Genomic DNA, 15,059 nt, shown 5'->3' with positions numbered 1-15,059 from the left:
GATCGAGGATACTTGAAAAATTAATGATTTTATCGGGCTGAATGGACGAGCGTTGGTAAGGCGGGGTTTTCAAAATGGTATCCCTAGATCGCAGCGGCTTTCGTGGGTAAATTGTGTACTATAATAATGTCAATCGGCATTAGAAATATGAACAATCCTTGCGACTAGTGGAGACCAGCGCTATTTTGTGGTAACTATTTTCGGAAGCGGTCCTTCGCCAACTAAGAAGCAATCTCCCAACTTATCTCTGGTCTGAATTCATTGGCACTAGTTTCACGGCGCAAAGTGCGAACATGATGTAATGTTTTGTTGACGAATATTCGAGAGATCCGAGAGCGAGGTGTAGCGCAAAATGTCGATTGTTAATTTTTTCAAAAACCTTTTCGGTAAGGGAGAGGACGCGCCGAAGCAGAGGTTAGCTGGCTGTCTGACGTATTTAGAATTCTGAAGAAATTGAGTGAAAGTTTGACGTTTACGAGACGTGGGCGTAATCTAAATTATTGCGTGTTTTATTTCAGCTTCGAGGATCACCAGTGCACGGACAAGTTTCGAAACCCGATTTGGCAGGACGATGACAGTGACAGCGACGAGAATGATTTCAGGTAATGTTGCACTGAGATCATAATTGTAATTGGCCACAAACGTCATTTTTTGTTACATATACAGAGCAGTATCAAATTTGTTAGATAATAAATATTGTTCGTTACAAGTGTTAAGTGAACCCAAAGTGAATCACACGTCGAGCGAGCCGTTAGTCGATAAATATGTGTCTGATATTGGTGATAATGTTTTGATTATATCTTTACAGAAATTTTCACAGTGACATGCACTTTAAAATCTTTAGTGATCCCTTTGGAATCGTCCGTTATTATGAACAGCAGATGGATGACATGATGAAGGGTATATTTTCTGGGTTCGAGTCCAACGGTGCTATCTTCGACTTTGGTAATGAATATGTGACTGTTCTTCAAGTAATACATTGTAGCTATTTTAAGTGTAACAATTAAATTGCTTCAATTGGCAGGCGATGGCAATTTTGAGGCTCTACCGTTTGAGCAGCCAAAATCGGAAGGCTCTTTACGAGACAAATTCCTGAGACCCGATAAAGAACATCACTTAAATCTTCCGGCATTGCAAGATAAAGAAGATACTATTTTGGATGGAAAGTAAGATTCGTACCAATAGTATCTTCAGACAGCATGTAAATATAGTTGTAAGTTATAATCGCTGTTTCAGGTTTAATTCAAAAGACTTGATACAAGCCTGGAAAAATCGTGAACAGGAACCGAGCGAAGAAGTTCAAATTACAAAACCGTTTGAATCCCATTCGTATAAAAAAATGAACTCTATCAGGATCATTCAACGACCGGATGGAACTGTGGAGAAGCACAAAACGTTCACGGACAGTCAAGGTAACAAGGAAACGGTAATCACCAGGCAAATTGGAGACAAAGTGCACACCATCAAAACGAAAGTTGATCCAACTGGAACTGAAACGAAATTCGAAGATCTAATTAATATGAATGAAAGTAAGTTACGCAATTTATGCGGTGATTATCAAGACTCGGAGTAAAATCGTCATTTCATTCAAACTTGTGAAATTTTTCAGATGATCTGAAACAATTTGATCAACAATGGAGAGAAACCCAAAATAACAAACCCTTCGAAGATCAGAATTCACTGAATTATTTCCCATGGCACAAGTTCTTCGGTCCTAACCTGTAATCTCCCTGGTGAACTAGCTAACTATATTACTAGTGCATATAGTGATCGAGATCAACGGTTTTAAACTTCAGCATCTATTTCTTCCAGAATCCACTAGACCAAATAGGTACTAACATGTCCCAGAAAGGAGATGTGAAATAACTTAAAAGAAAACAAAAATAGTGAATTTCGTTGAACATCTGGAAAATACATTGTACAAGGCTTTGTGTTTAATAAAAATCACTTCGTTATATTGACAATGGTAAAGTGCGAGCAAAAGAAGCAAGTTTTGATAAACTAATAAATGAAGGTAATCTTGTTTCATTCGATTGTTATTTTTCAACAATGAAGAATCAGGTCTTGGCATTACTTTTCAACTATAAACTTCTTTATTTCAATGTATATTTCTGTACACGCCACGTATATACAGTCTAATTAACGTTATCCTACAACGCATAACCGAATCGCATTGCGCTTTTCCACCGCCTAAGCAAGAAAGAAGACAAACCGCGCAGTCGTGTAACAAACATCACCGTTAATTTAACACCGCGGGAACGCGTGCTAAAATCATTCCACATTTTTTTTTCTCTCTAAAACATTGAAAATTCATCAAAAGCGTCTTTCTCGGATTCCCCTAAAGTCCTCAAAGGAACTGCGAGAATTGCACTCTTCTCAAGGGCTCGCATTTTCCGGAATATCGAATCTACTTTGTAGCGATTCCTTCCCAGCTAGAAACTGACCATTGACGGATGGTTAATTTATTTAAGTATTGTACCCCTCTCTCATTTTTTTTTATATATTTTTCCTCTTTGTTTTTTTAAGTAATCCCTTGGAATGATGTATAAGTAGCCTTGAAGTTGTACGCTCTACAATTTGTACAGCAAGCCAAGATCTGGAATATTCCGTAAACGACTGCCTCGAAGCTTCCTCCGGAGTCAGATGTGTCCGACTAAGATAACATTAGCATTCTATAAATTAAATACAGACTTTGGAATACGTTAGATTTACCAACTAGTGAACACTATTCTGTGCAGGTGAGAAATGTTGAGGTCGCCACGTTAATTTCACAAGTCCATCCCCACGTAACAAGTGATAACAAATTAGAAGCGTAGAAACTTGGCACGAAGACCTGTCGACTCTCTTGGAGCATTCTACGCAAGAGCACACCTGGCATAACTTCGTCGCAGTATTAATAGCATCAGTTAATCCATCTTCTTTTCGTTAGAAATTCTCTTGAGACAACGCCCAATTTTTGTTTTTTTTTTCACCAGCTAGATCGACACATTTACAGAATATTCCAAGAAATCAGCTATCACGATAACCGCTCTCCAACCGGTGTTCTACTTTAGGATTACATCGTTCTGGTACGGCTACGCAACACAGCAACAGTGAGCTCGACGATCTGCTGCTAAGGTTCCCAGCAACTACATCGAAGTGACACCGAAGAGCCACATGACTTCCCCCACCGAGAGGAAAAGCTATTCAACCCATCGGAGTCACTTCACCTGGCGCTGGTTAACAGTAATAGACGCACAGACCCGAGTAATCGCATTAGAAAACGAGTAAACGATCAGAAAATAAATCCGCAGACCTTGAGCCCGACCTCCGCAGTTGTCCGACCCTACTTTGTAAAATTCTCTCGCTCGCGGAACCCCGTTTTTTCTTTCATTTCGTTTTTTTTTTACCCCGGAAAGTTAAGCCGGAGTGTGCGCAATGTTCTCGCCACGCGGGTGCAACGTATATACAAAAAAGAAAAAAAAAAAAAGAACGATCTGCCGTAAACCAGCAAGCCTGACCCACCTCGAAATGACTTGAAACGTGCCGAAGGATCTGCGAGAAGAAATAGTCAAGGAAAATATATCCTTTCCTTACAAGAGAAAAGAAATCGAGAGACGGAAGCATCGCGCTTTTGGACCATAGACAACATTTAGACATTTCAGGTGTTCGCTCCAGGTAGACTTTGCAGATCCTCCGACAAACTTCAACATAACATCGACCTCGAGCGATTAAAACCTCCCCCGACTTATTGGCCTCCGCTCGCTGGCTCGCTCCTCCATCGACTGTTAAATAATATTATCCAGGGACAGAGCACAAGTGTAAATCGTTTACGAGTTGTCCAAATGACAAAAGAAATATCAGTTTAATCAGGAGCGAGCGTGCTTAGCGTCGCCAGCTGTTCGCGCCGAACGGCCACTTGTCCACGACAACATTCATTATAAATACCACAATTATGTATAGTCTTCAGTTATGCATATATACAATATTTGTAATCAAGAGGAATTTCCATCGAAACTCGAAATACTCTCTTAGCGAGCGACCGCCGGGTGTGTGGGAAGTGTCGAGGGCCTCCAACGGGAAGTTCACATCCTTCCACCTCTTTAAGAGAAAACGTTCTTTTGTACTGGCGAAGCGTACCTTGGCAAGCGAAGCGTACCTTGTCGAGCCCGAGACTGTAAATCTCTCCATGTTTAATTCCGAGAAGAAATCGCTCCTACGATTTAGCAAACATGGACCAAAAAAAGCAAAGCAGGACAAAAAAAAAACACCAAACGAAGAGACTTAACCGGCGACTCTTCGAGTTCTCAAAGACACGCGGGTGTCCGCAGCGTTCCGGGAAGCACCGCTCAATTCCCCGTTTGCGAGCTAGAGATTGGATTAATTATTCGCTATCTGTTTTATGTACAATCACTCGTTCCTGGGACGAAGTAGAGACGAGACGTTTAGGAAAATATAGAATTTACCCCGAGGAACGGTCGCGGGTTGTCGAGCTCAAACCGTCGCAGGTTTCCTTCCGCCGATTTTCAGGACTCGCGAGAACCGGGCCGATCGATTCTCGATCATTTTTCTAGAGCGCTTCCAAGCGATTAAAAGAGGCTTCAAGCCCTACGCCTCGCCGCGGTACGCTCAGGAGCAGAGGTCCTAAAAAGCCGATCTGAAGCTCGGCTCGAGGACACTTCCCTGCACCGATCGAGCTGGATCACTCGAGATTTGGCTAAGCTTCGTAAATCATACCCACCTAGTCCCGACACGGCGACAAATCTCAACCTGTGCCGCGTCCAGGACCGGGAACTTATAGTCGGTCCGGTCTCGGCGGGAATGCCGCGATTCTCCGCGTTACTCCTGGCCGAAGCCTTCCGTCTCTTCGATCGCGTAATTCAGCTTCTCCACCATCTGGTCGTAGCTTTTATACGGCGGCAAGTCCAGGCGGTTGAAACACGTGTGCGACCTCGGCAGCCAGGTGTCCTTCCCGACCTTCTCTATGCAGAACCGTTGGGGACCGTTGCTCCCTGTAGAAGGAATTCGACAAACTAAATATCCACACCGATCATGTTTAAGACGACCCAAAAACTGGTGTCAGAGGTTTCGTTCGTGAAATTTCTCTCCTGCGCGTACCTTCTTTCTTCAAACTCTGCACCGTGAACACGGAGGGTATAAGGTCCTGACACCTATGAAACTTAAATTTTTTAACCACTTCGATACGGTGCTCACCGGCCGTCGGGTAAAATCGACGCTCGTACCGAAGTGGTTAAAAATATGTTTAGGCATTTTAAACAATTTTTTACTAAAAACATGAAATTTAAGAGTGTCCGGACGTTCCTTACAGTCCCTATATTCACAGGGTGAAGTTTGAAACGATTCGGTACACATAGTTTGGAGAAAAGTTTCGCGAACGATGCCGCTTTCGGTGAGAACCTCGAAGTAATTCCCCTTCTTACCCATTAATTCAGCAAATCCACCGACTGGAACGCGACACGTTCCGGTGACGAACTGCAGCAGCCTGGCCCTCTTCTCGCTGTCCGTGGTTCTGACGAACTGGAGATTGAAAATGGATTTAAGTGGAGGAGCAGGAACGAAAGATGGTAAAATCTGTGAAGGAGAACCGACCTGCCAGAACCAGTGGATCTGCTTGCTGTTGCGAGCGTAATGCCTATAAATGGTGTTGCGTTGCCAGTCGTCGACATCGATCTCCTGCATGCCGCAGAGCATCAGTTCCAATTCCCGTTCGTCGAAGTATTTCAGCCATTCAAGAGGCACCACGGAATTAAAGCCCTCCAGGAAAGCCTTGGTCTGTTCTTCGATGCCCCTCGTCATGCGCCACTCGGTCATCAGCCTGAAACGATTTCAATTATAGGAAAACAGTCCAAAAGGCGGAAAGACCGGGTAAACTGCTCTTAAGCAACGCCGACGAACCTCATGTACTCTTCTTTGTTTTCTTCGACGACTCTGATTTTGTCTCCACCTTCTTTCAGCTCGTGGTGTATAACCTGACCGAGAATCTCGAAATCCACGCTATAATACAGCTCGAGGCCGCACTCATCTATGTTGTTTTCTTTTATCCACACGAGGGACTTGTAGAACTCAGGATCGATAGACTCTATGTCCTTCATGATCAGCTTCTTGTTCAGCATGCGTTTGTAGAACGGCATTGTGAAGCCGCTATAGATGAATCGACCGTGATAAAGAGCCTATGAAACATTCGGAGATTACAATGAAAGGTCTACGCCAGTACTCCAAAACGAGACGTATAGTTACATGATGAAGAATTGGACAAAGAGCAAATAGTATGCATGCAAAATACTGACCATCGCTATAAACCTCCCAATGAACTTGAAATACTGAAGATGATCAGGATTGACGTAGGACGCAGGATTTATTTGCAGACTGTAATTACTCTTATTGGCGTACTCAAAGAGGCAGTACATCGGGTTCAGCACTTCGTGGCTTAGAAGGAAAAACCATTCCCTAGTGAAACAAGGAAAATAGTTTTAATTTATCGGTGTAACATTACAGAACACGGAAAATATCCCACTCGAGTAGTTTATTAATTCTATCGATAGATGTAATATTAATTAAGCACTATTCCTGTTAAAACGAATTCGTGTGAAATTTGTTTTCTTTTGTTCGTTTGACTTTTCATCAGGGGTATTTTATGATCACTCGGAAAGGTTTTTCTACGTCAACCCTAATGTTTCAACTAATAACCGTTGTAGGTGAAGGCTTACCTCGACACTCCACCGTAATCCAAGCCTTCTTCACCTTTGAAAATTATATACAATCGTCGCCTCAACGCAAAGGCCTCTGCGTTCATGATTTGGTGATACGAATCCTCGAACAGTGTCTGCCTGCTAACGCTGATCTTTATGTGGTTTGGCAAGGCATTGGTTTGACATAGGAACCGGAACTGCGAGAGTTTCCAACGGAAGGATCTCTCATAAGCCCGTGGCACTCGATAACAACCCTTTGGTCTGTTAAAAAAATGACAATTTGTACACATGACAGATTGTAACCTCAAATTTTTTAAGCGTGAAACACCTCATACCCTTTAGGCGCCCCTGGTCTTGGATCCTGGAAAGTCGTCGTCCTCGTGTTGTGATCAACGAAATACCTTACACCGTCTTCCGTCAATCGAATTTCCCAACCATCTGGCAAAGGAGGTTCGTCCATTCCTGTTTCCTGGCCCTGAGTTCTCGGATCTTCCCACTGAGTGGTTCGATTCTTGTGATTGACATAGTAGACTCTACCCTCCGGCTGCTTTCTCCTCTCCCAACCAGCTGGCAGAGGTCCCAATGCATCATCTTCGTCGACCGTAGAAGTTGAAGGACCTGCTACGGCAGCTTGTCCACCGTGAGCCTGTTGAAGTAATTTATAGATCACATATATTCATTATTAAATTAATGATAAGCTTATAATGTCATGTATTTTACTTACTTGAGGATACAAAAATCTTTGATTGCCCTGTTGAACAACGTATTGTCTTTCTCCTTGCCAATGCTGGAAATGTTGCAGTCTCTCCGTGTTTGGTCGTTGCCATGTGGTACTTCTTGTATTATGGTCTACGTAATAAATCCTACCACGAGGATCCCTGCGGACTTCCCACCCTGGTGGCAGAGGCTGTGGTCTCTCCCAAGATGTACTTCTGGTATTATGATCTACGTAATACCTATGGAACACCATTACGTAGTTATAGAATCAAGCAGGAAAGGAACGAAGAGGGCATCAAATTGTTTTCAAACCTTCTTCCATATACATCATAACGCATCTCCCAGCCTGCAGGCAGTGGTTCTTCCGGTTGGCCAAGATTCTCTCCTTCTGCAGGCGCTGTCGAAGAGCCTGGCACAGGTGGCTGTATTAGAGGTGGCGAGGACGGGACTGAAGTAGCACCACTGCTGGCTCCAGCAGAGTTGTGATGCACCGTACCATTCGATACAACAGTTCGCATTCTTAACTGACTATCGGGTATTGCACAGAATGCATTACCATGGATGAGCGATGTCGAGCTTCGAGGCATCGATGTAAGCTGTTCTGGAGTTGGAGCAGAGTTCTCTGATCCATGGGACCTTGTTCGAGCTCTAACACCGCCATTCAGAACACTGCGATTATTGGTAGCGTCGTTGTTTGCTACTCCTGAAAAAAAATTAAAGTTTTGGAGGTTAGAAATTGAGATTCGAATGAAGTATTCTGGCGTTAATTTTACTAAAATATTGTAGCCATCTTACCAAGTGGAACTGCAGCAGTGCCGCTGCTAGGTACACACTGACGTAACTGCTCGCCAAGGGTTGGCAGAGTTATGTTGTTCATATCAATCCCTAATCCATTGAACACCGTGACCAATTCCCCAACTTTGGAAAGCTGAGAGTCGTGTTTACTCTCACTCATGAGGTCCAACGTCAACTCCACATTCTCCAACTTCCCATTGTAGTGGAAAAGGATATGGAAGAGACTTATTCTTTTCTCCCCGATGAGAGTGTCCTTGCGAAACGTGCTGTGATCCAGCAAGCGAAAGTGCAACTGGGAGTATGCAGTAACGAGCACTGTAAATTCCTCGTTCCACTTAGGCTGGTAAGTTGACTTAGAGACTTCTGTCTTTCGAGGACTTTTATCATCCACTGAGAACTCTATGTATGGGTTGGGCTTAAGAAATGACGTGCTTCTCAAAATTGCTGCTTCAACTAAAATTCAGGAACAATCCGCAACAATGTATTAGAATAAATCGAGCACTTTAATTAAACAGTATATAGAATGCAAAACACATACTTGTAATACTGAGCTGGTGGAATCCAGGCGATGCCGCCTCCACTTCACAGTGGGACATGGTATGTTGGTTCTCGGTACTCAATTAACCTCTAAGAGATTACTCATACCGCTTTGGCTACCACACTGGGCAGTACTAGCTAAAATACACAACAAGTATTGCCTATTTAATATTTATGCACTCATATTTAAGTCACACATTTTCAGAAAGTTTCAGAAAGAATATATTCTCTTTTTTCTTTGATGTTTAACCATTTATGTCAGCAAAGTTAACCAAACCAAGAAAATGAATTTCTTATTTTTTGGGGCAAAGAAATAAAACTTTGATACAGTGTGTAAATATACCATTCCAGTATCTCTGTCTTGGACGCAATTACGCAATGACAAACAGCTTCTGGTGACAGGTGTCTTGCAATCAGCAATATTTGATATAGATATCAATTACTTATCTATGCTAGAACTACAGCAATGCCACAAGTTTTAAATACGATGAATTCTTGGTCAAATACAAAATAACTTGAAATCATTTAACGATTCTATGAAAGGAAATATCCACATTTTCATAATTCTTGAATTTACACATCAGTATAGATTCGCCCACATTCCCGATTGTTACATCGTAACGACAGAGATCGTTACACCCGACATAACGTCTATTATAAACTGACACAATATTTGTTTCGAATTCACCCTACCTTGTCAAAGAAATAAACCCGAAGACTTATAGAGAATTAATTATGTTCTCAAATCCCGCAGGCAAAACACATAGCGGAGAGTTTTGCGTCAAGTAAACGAGCAGAACCCACACGTCCCACGCATTGCGCAGAATTTGCGATAGTAATGGACCGATTAACAGGAACAGAGGAAACAGAATCAACAATATCTAGTGCAAAAAGAAGCAAGATTAGGTGAGGTTGGGGGAAGGACAACGTGATCTGGCTTTGGAACGGCAAACGACCTCGAAGGAGTGCTCAAACGTTTCGCAAAATTCTCACGAGCGCGAGACACCGTAAAGGCTGGCGCGACTTCGCCGATATTAATTCTCCGACGATCATATCGGATAGCACCGTAGCGGCGGAATGACGATAACGAGTGCAAAGTTCGCGCGGTTATTACGGCGTTCGTTACCTAAGTCACTTTCCTTCCAGCCTGTAATTTTCACTTGCGGGCCCGTCGCATATCTCGCGAGTGCCTGATCGACGACTCGGTTCCCAATAAGCGTCCATAAAATCACTGGCGTTTTCGTTAAACTTCGCTATCAATCGACCACCATCTTGCCATACGTCAAACGGTAGAGTCCCTTCACGAGGCGACGTGAACCTAGCTTGTTCGACAGATGGATGACTCATACGGATTTGCGGTTACTAGAGCCAGCCAATGAGCGAGAAGCTCGGCTAATACTGCTCGCTGATTGGTCCAAATTGTGGAACTTGTCCAGCGCGTCGCCCGTCGCCCTATATGTACGGAGTGGAAACAGGCCGAGTCTCGCCTTCTGTAAACCCGGTAAGCACCCTCCATGAGGCCGCAGTAATGAGATACTCGAATCAGTTTTTCTCAGCTGTGACCTCTTCTCGCCCGTTATCGGATCCAGGTAACGTCTTCCCGTTGGTTCGCAGACGACGACTCTCCATGTGCTCTTAAAAATATCCAGGTTTCTACTGAAGAAGCAATGCACCACGGCGAACACCGATCCAGAAGAGATGACCACGCAGTGACCAAAAAATGTTTCCGCATTGACATCGTCTATTTCGTAGATCGTTCTCTTCCCGTTTTACCTCGTTAACGATCCTGGCGGTCCCCGAGATGGAGAACCAGAAAAATCGACAGCAGGATCCGAAAGACGAGGCCAGCGAGGAGGATTGGACGCCTGGTAAAACGACGAGTACAGGTTAGGATTCTCAGATTTTCGATCGGCTACCTTCTTGGTCTTGGCTCGATCTTTTTTACTTGGACGGTTTTTCCTCAAAATTCCTTTGTACTTGTTTCCATCACAGAAGGACGATTTTGCCCGCATGTATCGTGGGTAAGCAGGCTTCCAAATGTGGAGCGTGTTTTGGACACTACTGGGGTCAGTACGGAGTGCAGTGCCTGCAAGGAGTGCAAGGATACCGTCAACAACGAAATCGAGGACGAAGAGGTAAGGCACCACTGTTATTCTATGTAACATGAAAGCTGAGATGGTAACGTGACTCTTTAGAGATGATAATGTGATACAACATTGAGTTAATCTTGTAAACGTTTCATAGTTTGCAGCGGAAACACCATCTTTATGGATTTGCTTGACCTGTGGAAACCAAGCTTGCGGAAGAGAGGGGAGACAACACGCGCTGCAACATTATAAAATACATGATCATTGTGTCGCTGCTAATATTAACTCATCGAATCTCTGGTGTTATCGATGCGATATAGAGCCTAAAAAGTAATCGTATCATTTTTTATGGAACTTTTCAAAATACTTTGCTTTGATATAATATTAACTTTGTTTTATTTCATATCAGGGCAGACGTTTCTAGAGTAATCAGGTTCTTATCAAAATACTCAACCATTGAGAAGCAACCACGGATATATGTACAACCAGTTAGGATATCTGCACCAATGTGCCAAAAACAAACTGTAGTGAATTCAAATAACGAGACAAAGAATGCTCTTGGTCATTTTCCAAAAGTAGGGGTATGTATTGGCGTGTCGCTTTGAATATGTTTGTATCGGTTTTGCAATTTTATTCCATTATTTGACGAAGCCAAGTAAGATGACTTTGCTAGTATAAAGTGACGAGTCTATGAGTTTTAGATGAATGCAATTTAAACAAGTGTTTGTGGTTCGAATTTTAGGGTTTAGCGAATTTAGGTAATACGTGCTTTTTCAATGCGGTACTGCAGTGCCTAGCACAAACTCCATTTCTGACTAAAGTTCTGGATGACCTTCGAAAGCCTGGCCAAAGATTTGTACTGCCTGGTGGAAAATACAAGGGGAACGGAGATTCAGAAGAAATTGAATTGGTGAGTAAGCATAAGTTAACTTAAGGAATGAATAAAATTAGTCAATTTATAGAGCGAGAGCACATTGGTAAATGAATATTTTCTAATCCATTATTATATTATTGTAGCCACCAATCTCAGGAACCTTGGAAAAGTGGGGGAACTTCACATCAATTTTGCATAAAACACTGACAGAGATGCAAAACTCGACAGGCAACCAGACCTATGTACCGAGTGAGCTTTTGAATGCCTTCAAAACGAGAACTATGCAATGCATGGATGGAGGTCAGCACGATTCTCACGAACTTCTTCGACATTTGTTAGAGTTAGTTCGAAATGAAGATCTCAGGGTAAGGAGGGCAAGGTGTTGTGATCGAGCAAGCCGAAGATACTGCTATTATTATCGATGGATTAATTAACGTGATTTTCGGCAGAGGTATCAGAGTGTTATTTTGAAGGAAGTTGGTCTTAGTGGAAAAACAAGACCAGAATGCGTTGATGGTAGCATGAAATCTCGCGTAAAGTTCTATGGCAACCAAGCCAGTGCTCGGCTATTGGGACCAGAGCTGGTGTTTAGTGGTGTTTTAGTGTCGACACTGGAATGCTTAGAGTGTCATCATACGTCCCAGCGTACCGAGCCTTTCCTGGACCTTAGCTTGCCTGTCATGGCTGACAAACCACAGCCTCCGATACTGAAGTATGTTGACATTCTATATATTACTCATCGATAACCAAGAATGATTAAAAATCTGCATCTTTGGTTACCTAGGAGAAAGAAGAGTGGTTTCGAAGAAAGCCTCGACATATTGGGGAACAACATCTCTAACGTGCCGTCGAAGCATCAGCTGAAAAAGGAGAGGAAAGCCGCGAGGAAGAAAATTCGGAAAATTCGAAGACAGCATGCCGCCAACATCAACAACGACTCTTTATCCAATTTAGATTCCACAGGTATTATATTTACGTATAATCTGTCAGAAAAAAACGTAATTATACGATGTCAGGGTTCAGTCGATCCAACGGACTACTGCTCGAGGTATCTAGATTAAGACTTACCTCGTTCCTTAGAAGAGAGCGATGCCGATGCAGAGGACAGCGCGGACCTGGGGACGTCCAGACCGGAGATCGGCGAGTCGGGATACGTTTCGGAGAAGGCCTCGGCGGTGACGAGCCCCGTGTCGCCGGTGGGGTCTCCGTACATAAGGGCGATAGAGCTCTTCCACGAGACCATGCCGGCAAAGGCCGAGAGCAGCTTGAACAACGTGAACAGCCCCAGTCCCACGGACGTCTCCATGGGGGATATCCTGACGAGGTCCACCTGGGTGTCGCCCAGCCCGGAAAGACTCGGCTCCGCGACGAGCGACGACCTGACTCCTTCGGAGAAGGAGAAGGGCGTCCTGCCGGTATGGCTTCTCTCCGTCGTGACGACCAACAATTCCGACGCCACCACGCCCGAGGAGCCCGTGTTCAGTCCCAGCGACAGTTCCAACGTCTCCAAGGAGAGCCCTGGCTCCCCGGAGGCGGCAGTTCTGGAGACGCAGAATGCGGAGAAGATCGATAGGCCAGTGTCCAGGCTGGACCTCGTCGAGGACGAGTCTCGCAGCGACAAGGAGGATCCACTACCCAGGTGCGAATACGCGGACTCGCCGCCTCTTTTTGTGCCTCTTCGAGGAGGAACTCATAGTTTTTGGTTATCCAGGAGATCAAATCCTGACGCGGACACCGACGAGTTCCAGTCGGGCCAGAGCAAAGAGGAGGAAAGCTCGATCAGCTGCTTGGCCGGCGAGAGTCAGACGATCAACGGGGTCCACGAGGTCACCTGCAGCCTCTCGAGGATGAGCGTCAGCAGCGAGACGCAACAGTCGCCTAGAAGATACCTCACGAAGGAAGGGGAGTGTTCGATCCAGTCCTGCCTGAACCAGTTCACCGCCCTGGAGCTGATGAACGGGAGCAACAAGGTCCGCTGCGAGGCCTGCACCGCGAGGGAGAACAAGGTTACCCCTTTTTCTATTCACTGGACTTGAGAATTAGCGGATGATTTCATGTGGACCTCTCTTCAGGGCAAGCAAGGTCCGACGAAGGCCGTGTGCACGCCGAGCACCAAGCAGTACCTCATCTCGAGAGTACCGGCCGTGCTGATCCTTCACCTGAAAAGGTTCCAGGCTCAGCATAGAATGGGATTCCGGAAGGTCACCAAGACTATCAGCTTCCCTATGTTGCTGGACCTGGACCCGGTGTGCAAGGGCCACGGGAATCCGAAGCTCTACGCCCTCTACGGAGTCGTCGAGCACAGCGGCACTCTTCATGGTGGACATTACGTCGCTTACGTGAAGGTTCTCTTCTGTTCCACTTCCCATAAACCGGTTGACGTTGACGAAGAGAGGTGATTCACTTGGCGATTCTTCCAGGCGAGGCAGCCGTTGAATCCTGACGATCGCAGGTGGTCCCTGCTGCCCTCGAAGGTCCCTCAGGACACCGACGAGTCCTCTAGCGAGTCGAGTTCGGAGTCCGAGGCCAACGAGTCTTCGGAGAGGCCTCCCACCCCCGTCGAGGCGCCTCCTGGTCGATGGTATTACGTGTCCGATTCAAGGTACACCCTGATCATTCTTATCCTCGCCCAGGTAGTCTTGATTAGGACCCGTGGAGTCCATGATTAATTCTCTCTCTCTCTTCTTCAGGGTCATGGAGGTGAACGAGTCGACGGTCTTGCAGAGCCAAGCCTACCTTCTCTTCTACGAGAGGCTTGTGTGAAGTGCCGAGGCGGCGTTTGACGTTCCTCGCGGAAAAGTCCGCCGTTTTCTCGTCGCCACGACCACGACGAGGATCGCTTCATCGGACTTGACACGTCTCTTCGTCTCTCCGTGAAGGAAGATAAGCTCGACGACTCTCTGGGCGAGATGTGGAATCGCCTGCGACGACGAAAGGAGGGAGGATGGCTTTCGATCAGAGTAAAACGATGAGCTTTTGGGCGAGAGGAAGGGATTCGTCGAATGTGCATTTTGCTCACTGGCGGGGGATTCTTGCGGGATTTCTCCCTCTTATTTCCATCTACCTTGTCGACCCATCGAGGTCGGACGAGGATGGTCTTATCCGCGCGGGAGGTTGATTGAAAATCAACTAGGAAGGGGTCATCGGACGAGTAAGGCGTTCGCTGGAACCGCGAACAGTGGAGAGAACCGCTCGGGGACGTGTAAATGTGCGTGACTTTTTCTACTATTAGGTCGTAGCCTAAGCGTAATGTCTCCTGAATGTTTTACCCCCTCTATCCAATAAAGCTGTAACGCATTCTCTCGTAATACGCCGCCATCTTTGTCGGCGCGAAAGCTCCTACTTAATCTATATTTATAC

General features: G+C 45.1%; 3 protein-coding genes across 4 annotated transcripts; 2 read left to right on the top strand and 1 right to left on the bottom strand.

Annotated features, from left to right (window-relative positions):
• The first annotated feature begins 258 nt into the window (after window positions 1–258).
• Window positions 259–1,964, top strand: LOC105695743 (HCLS1-associated protein X-1-like). Its single transcript, XM_012417614.2, has 6 exons — window positions 259–414; window positions 519–602; window positions 809–945; window positions 1,025–1,166; window positions 1,237–1,529; window positions 1,610–1,964. Exons 1-6 carry the CDS (start codon window positions 353–355, stop codon window positions 1,723–1,725), a joined length of 834 nt encoding a protein of 277 aa, XP_012273037.1. The 5' UTR covers window positions 259–352; the 3' UTR covers window positions 1,726–1,964.
• Window positions 1,965–2,070: 106 nt separating this feature from the next.
• On the bottom strand, window positions 2,071–10,035 carry LOC105695742 (E3 ubiquitin-protein ligase Su(dx)). The gene is made up of 12 exons (XM_012417612.1): window positions 9,865–10,035; window positions 8,740–8,876; window positions 8,202–8,654; window positions 7,719–8,109; window positions 7,414–7,645; window positions 7,025–7,335; window positions 6,708–6,950; window positions 6,288–6,447; window positions 5,896–6,170; window positions 5,590–5,815; window positions 5,421–5,517; window positions 2,071–4,991 (listed from the first exon to the last, which is right to left on the bottom strand). Exons 2-12 carry the CDS (start codon window positions 8,795–8,797, stop codon window positions 4,819–4,821), a joined length of 2,619 nt encoding a protein of 872 aa, XP_012273035.1. The 5' UTR covers window positions 8,798–8,876; window positions 9,865–10,035; the 3' UTR covers window positions 2,071–4,818.
• A 202-nt stretch (window positions 10,036–10,237) lies between these two features.
• On the top strand, window positions 10,238–15,007 carry LOC105695666 (ubiquitin carboxyl-terminal hydrolase 16). 2 transcript variants are annotated; one of them, XM_012417443.2, is made up of 14 exons: window positions 10,238–10,327; window positions 10,388–10,624; window positions 10,731–10,873; window positions 10,983–11,155; window positions 11,235–11,406; window positions 11,568–11,735; window positions 11,843–12,064; window positions 12,149–12,411; window positions 12,484–12,662; window positions 12,780–13,338; window positions 13,411–13,705; window positions 13,772–14,044; window positions 14,120–14,301; window positions 14,390–15,007. In XM_012417443.2, the coding sequence occupies exons 2-14, from the start codon at window positions 10,540–10,542 to the stop codon at window positions 14,460–14,462; spliced, it is 2,787 nt and encodes a 928-aa protein (XP_012272866.1). In that variant the 5' UTR covers window positions 10,238–10,327; window positions 10,388–10,539; the 3' UTR covers window positions 14,463–15,007. The 2 variants fall into 2 exon arrangements, with proteins under 2 accessions (XP_012272866.1, XP_012272864.1); XM_012417441.2 differs by having other exon boundaries at window positions 10,254–10,624.
• Window positions 15,008–15,059: the final 52 nt, after the last annotated feature.

Source organism: Orussus abietinus, unplaced genomic scaffold (genome assembly GCF_000612105.2).
Source record: "Orussus abietinus isolate OABI.00-Male unplaced genomic scaffold, Oabi_2.0 scaffold4, whole genome shotgun sequence".
NCBI lineage: Eukaryota > Metazoa > Arthropoda > Insecta > Hymenoptera > Orussidae > Orussus > Orussus abietinus.
The sequence above is the reverse complement of the archived record's forward strand: the minus strand, read 5'-3'. Positions and strand labels throughout refer to the sequence as shown.

Excerpts from the sequence above, each read along its gene's own strand:
- LOC105695742 (XM_012417612.1), bottom strand. The coding sequence starts at position 8,797 with ATGTCCCACTGTGAAGTGGAGGCGGCATCGCCTGGATTCCACCAGCTC. Across the intron at positions 8,110-8,201 it reads CACTGCTGCAGTTCCACTTG|GAGTAGCAAACAACGACGCT; the intron begins GTAAGATGGCTA and ends ATTTTTTTTCAG. Across the intron at positions 6,171-6,287 it reads TTGGGAGGTTTATAGCGATG|GCTCTTTATCACGGTCGATT; the intron begins GTCAGTATTTTG and ends AATGTTTCATAG.
- LOC105695666 (XM_012417443.2), top strand. The coding sequence starts at position 10,540 with ATGGAGAACCAGAAAAATCGACAGCAGGATCCGAAAGACGAGGCCAGC. Across the intron at positions 11,156-11,234 it reads TGCGATATAGAGCCTAAAAA|GGCAGACGTTTCTAGAGTAA; the intron begins GTAATCGTATCA and ends ATTTCATATCAG. Across the intron at positions 12,065-12,148 it reads TTCGAAATGAAGATCTCAGG|AGGTATCAGAGTGTTATTTT; the intron begins GTAAGGAGGGCA and ends GATTTTCGGCAG.
- LOC105695743 (XM_012417614.2), top strand. The coding sequence starts at position 353 with ATGTCGATTGTTAATTTTTTCAAAAACCTTTTCGGTAAGGGAGAGGAC. Across the intron at positions 415-518 it reads GAGGACGCGCCGAAGCAGAG|CTTCGAGGATCACCAGTGCA; the intron begins GTTAGCTGGCTG and ends GTTTTATTTCAG. Across the intron at positions 603-808 it reads AGCGACGAGAATGATTTCAG|AAATTTTCACAGTGACATGC; the intron begins GTAATGTTGCAC and ends ATATCTTTACAG.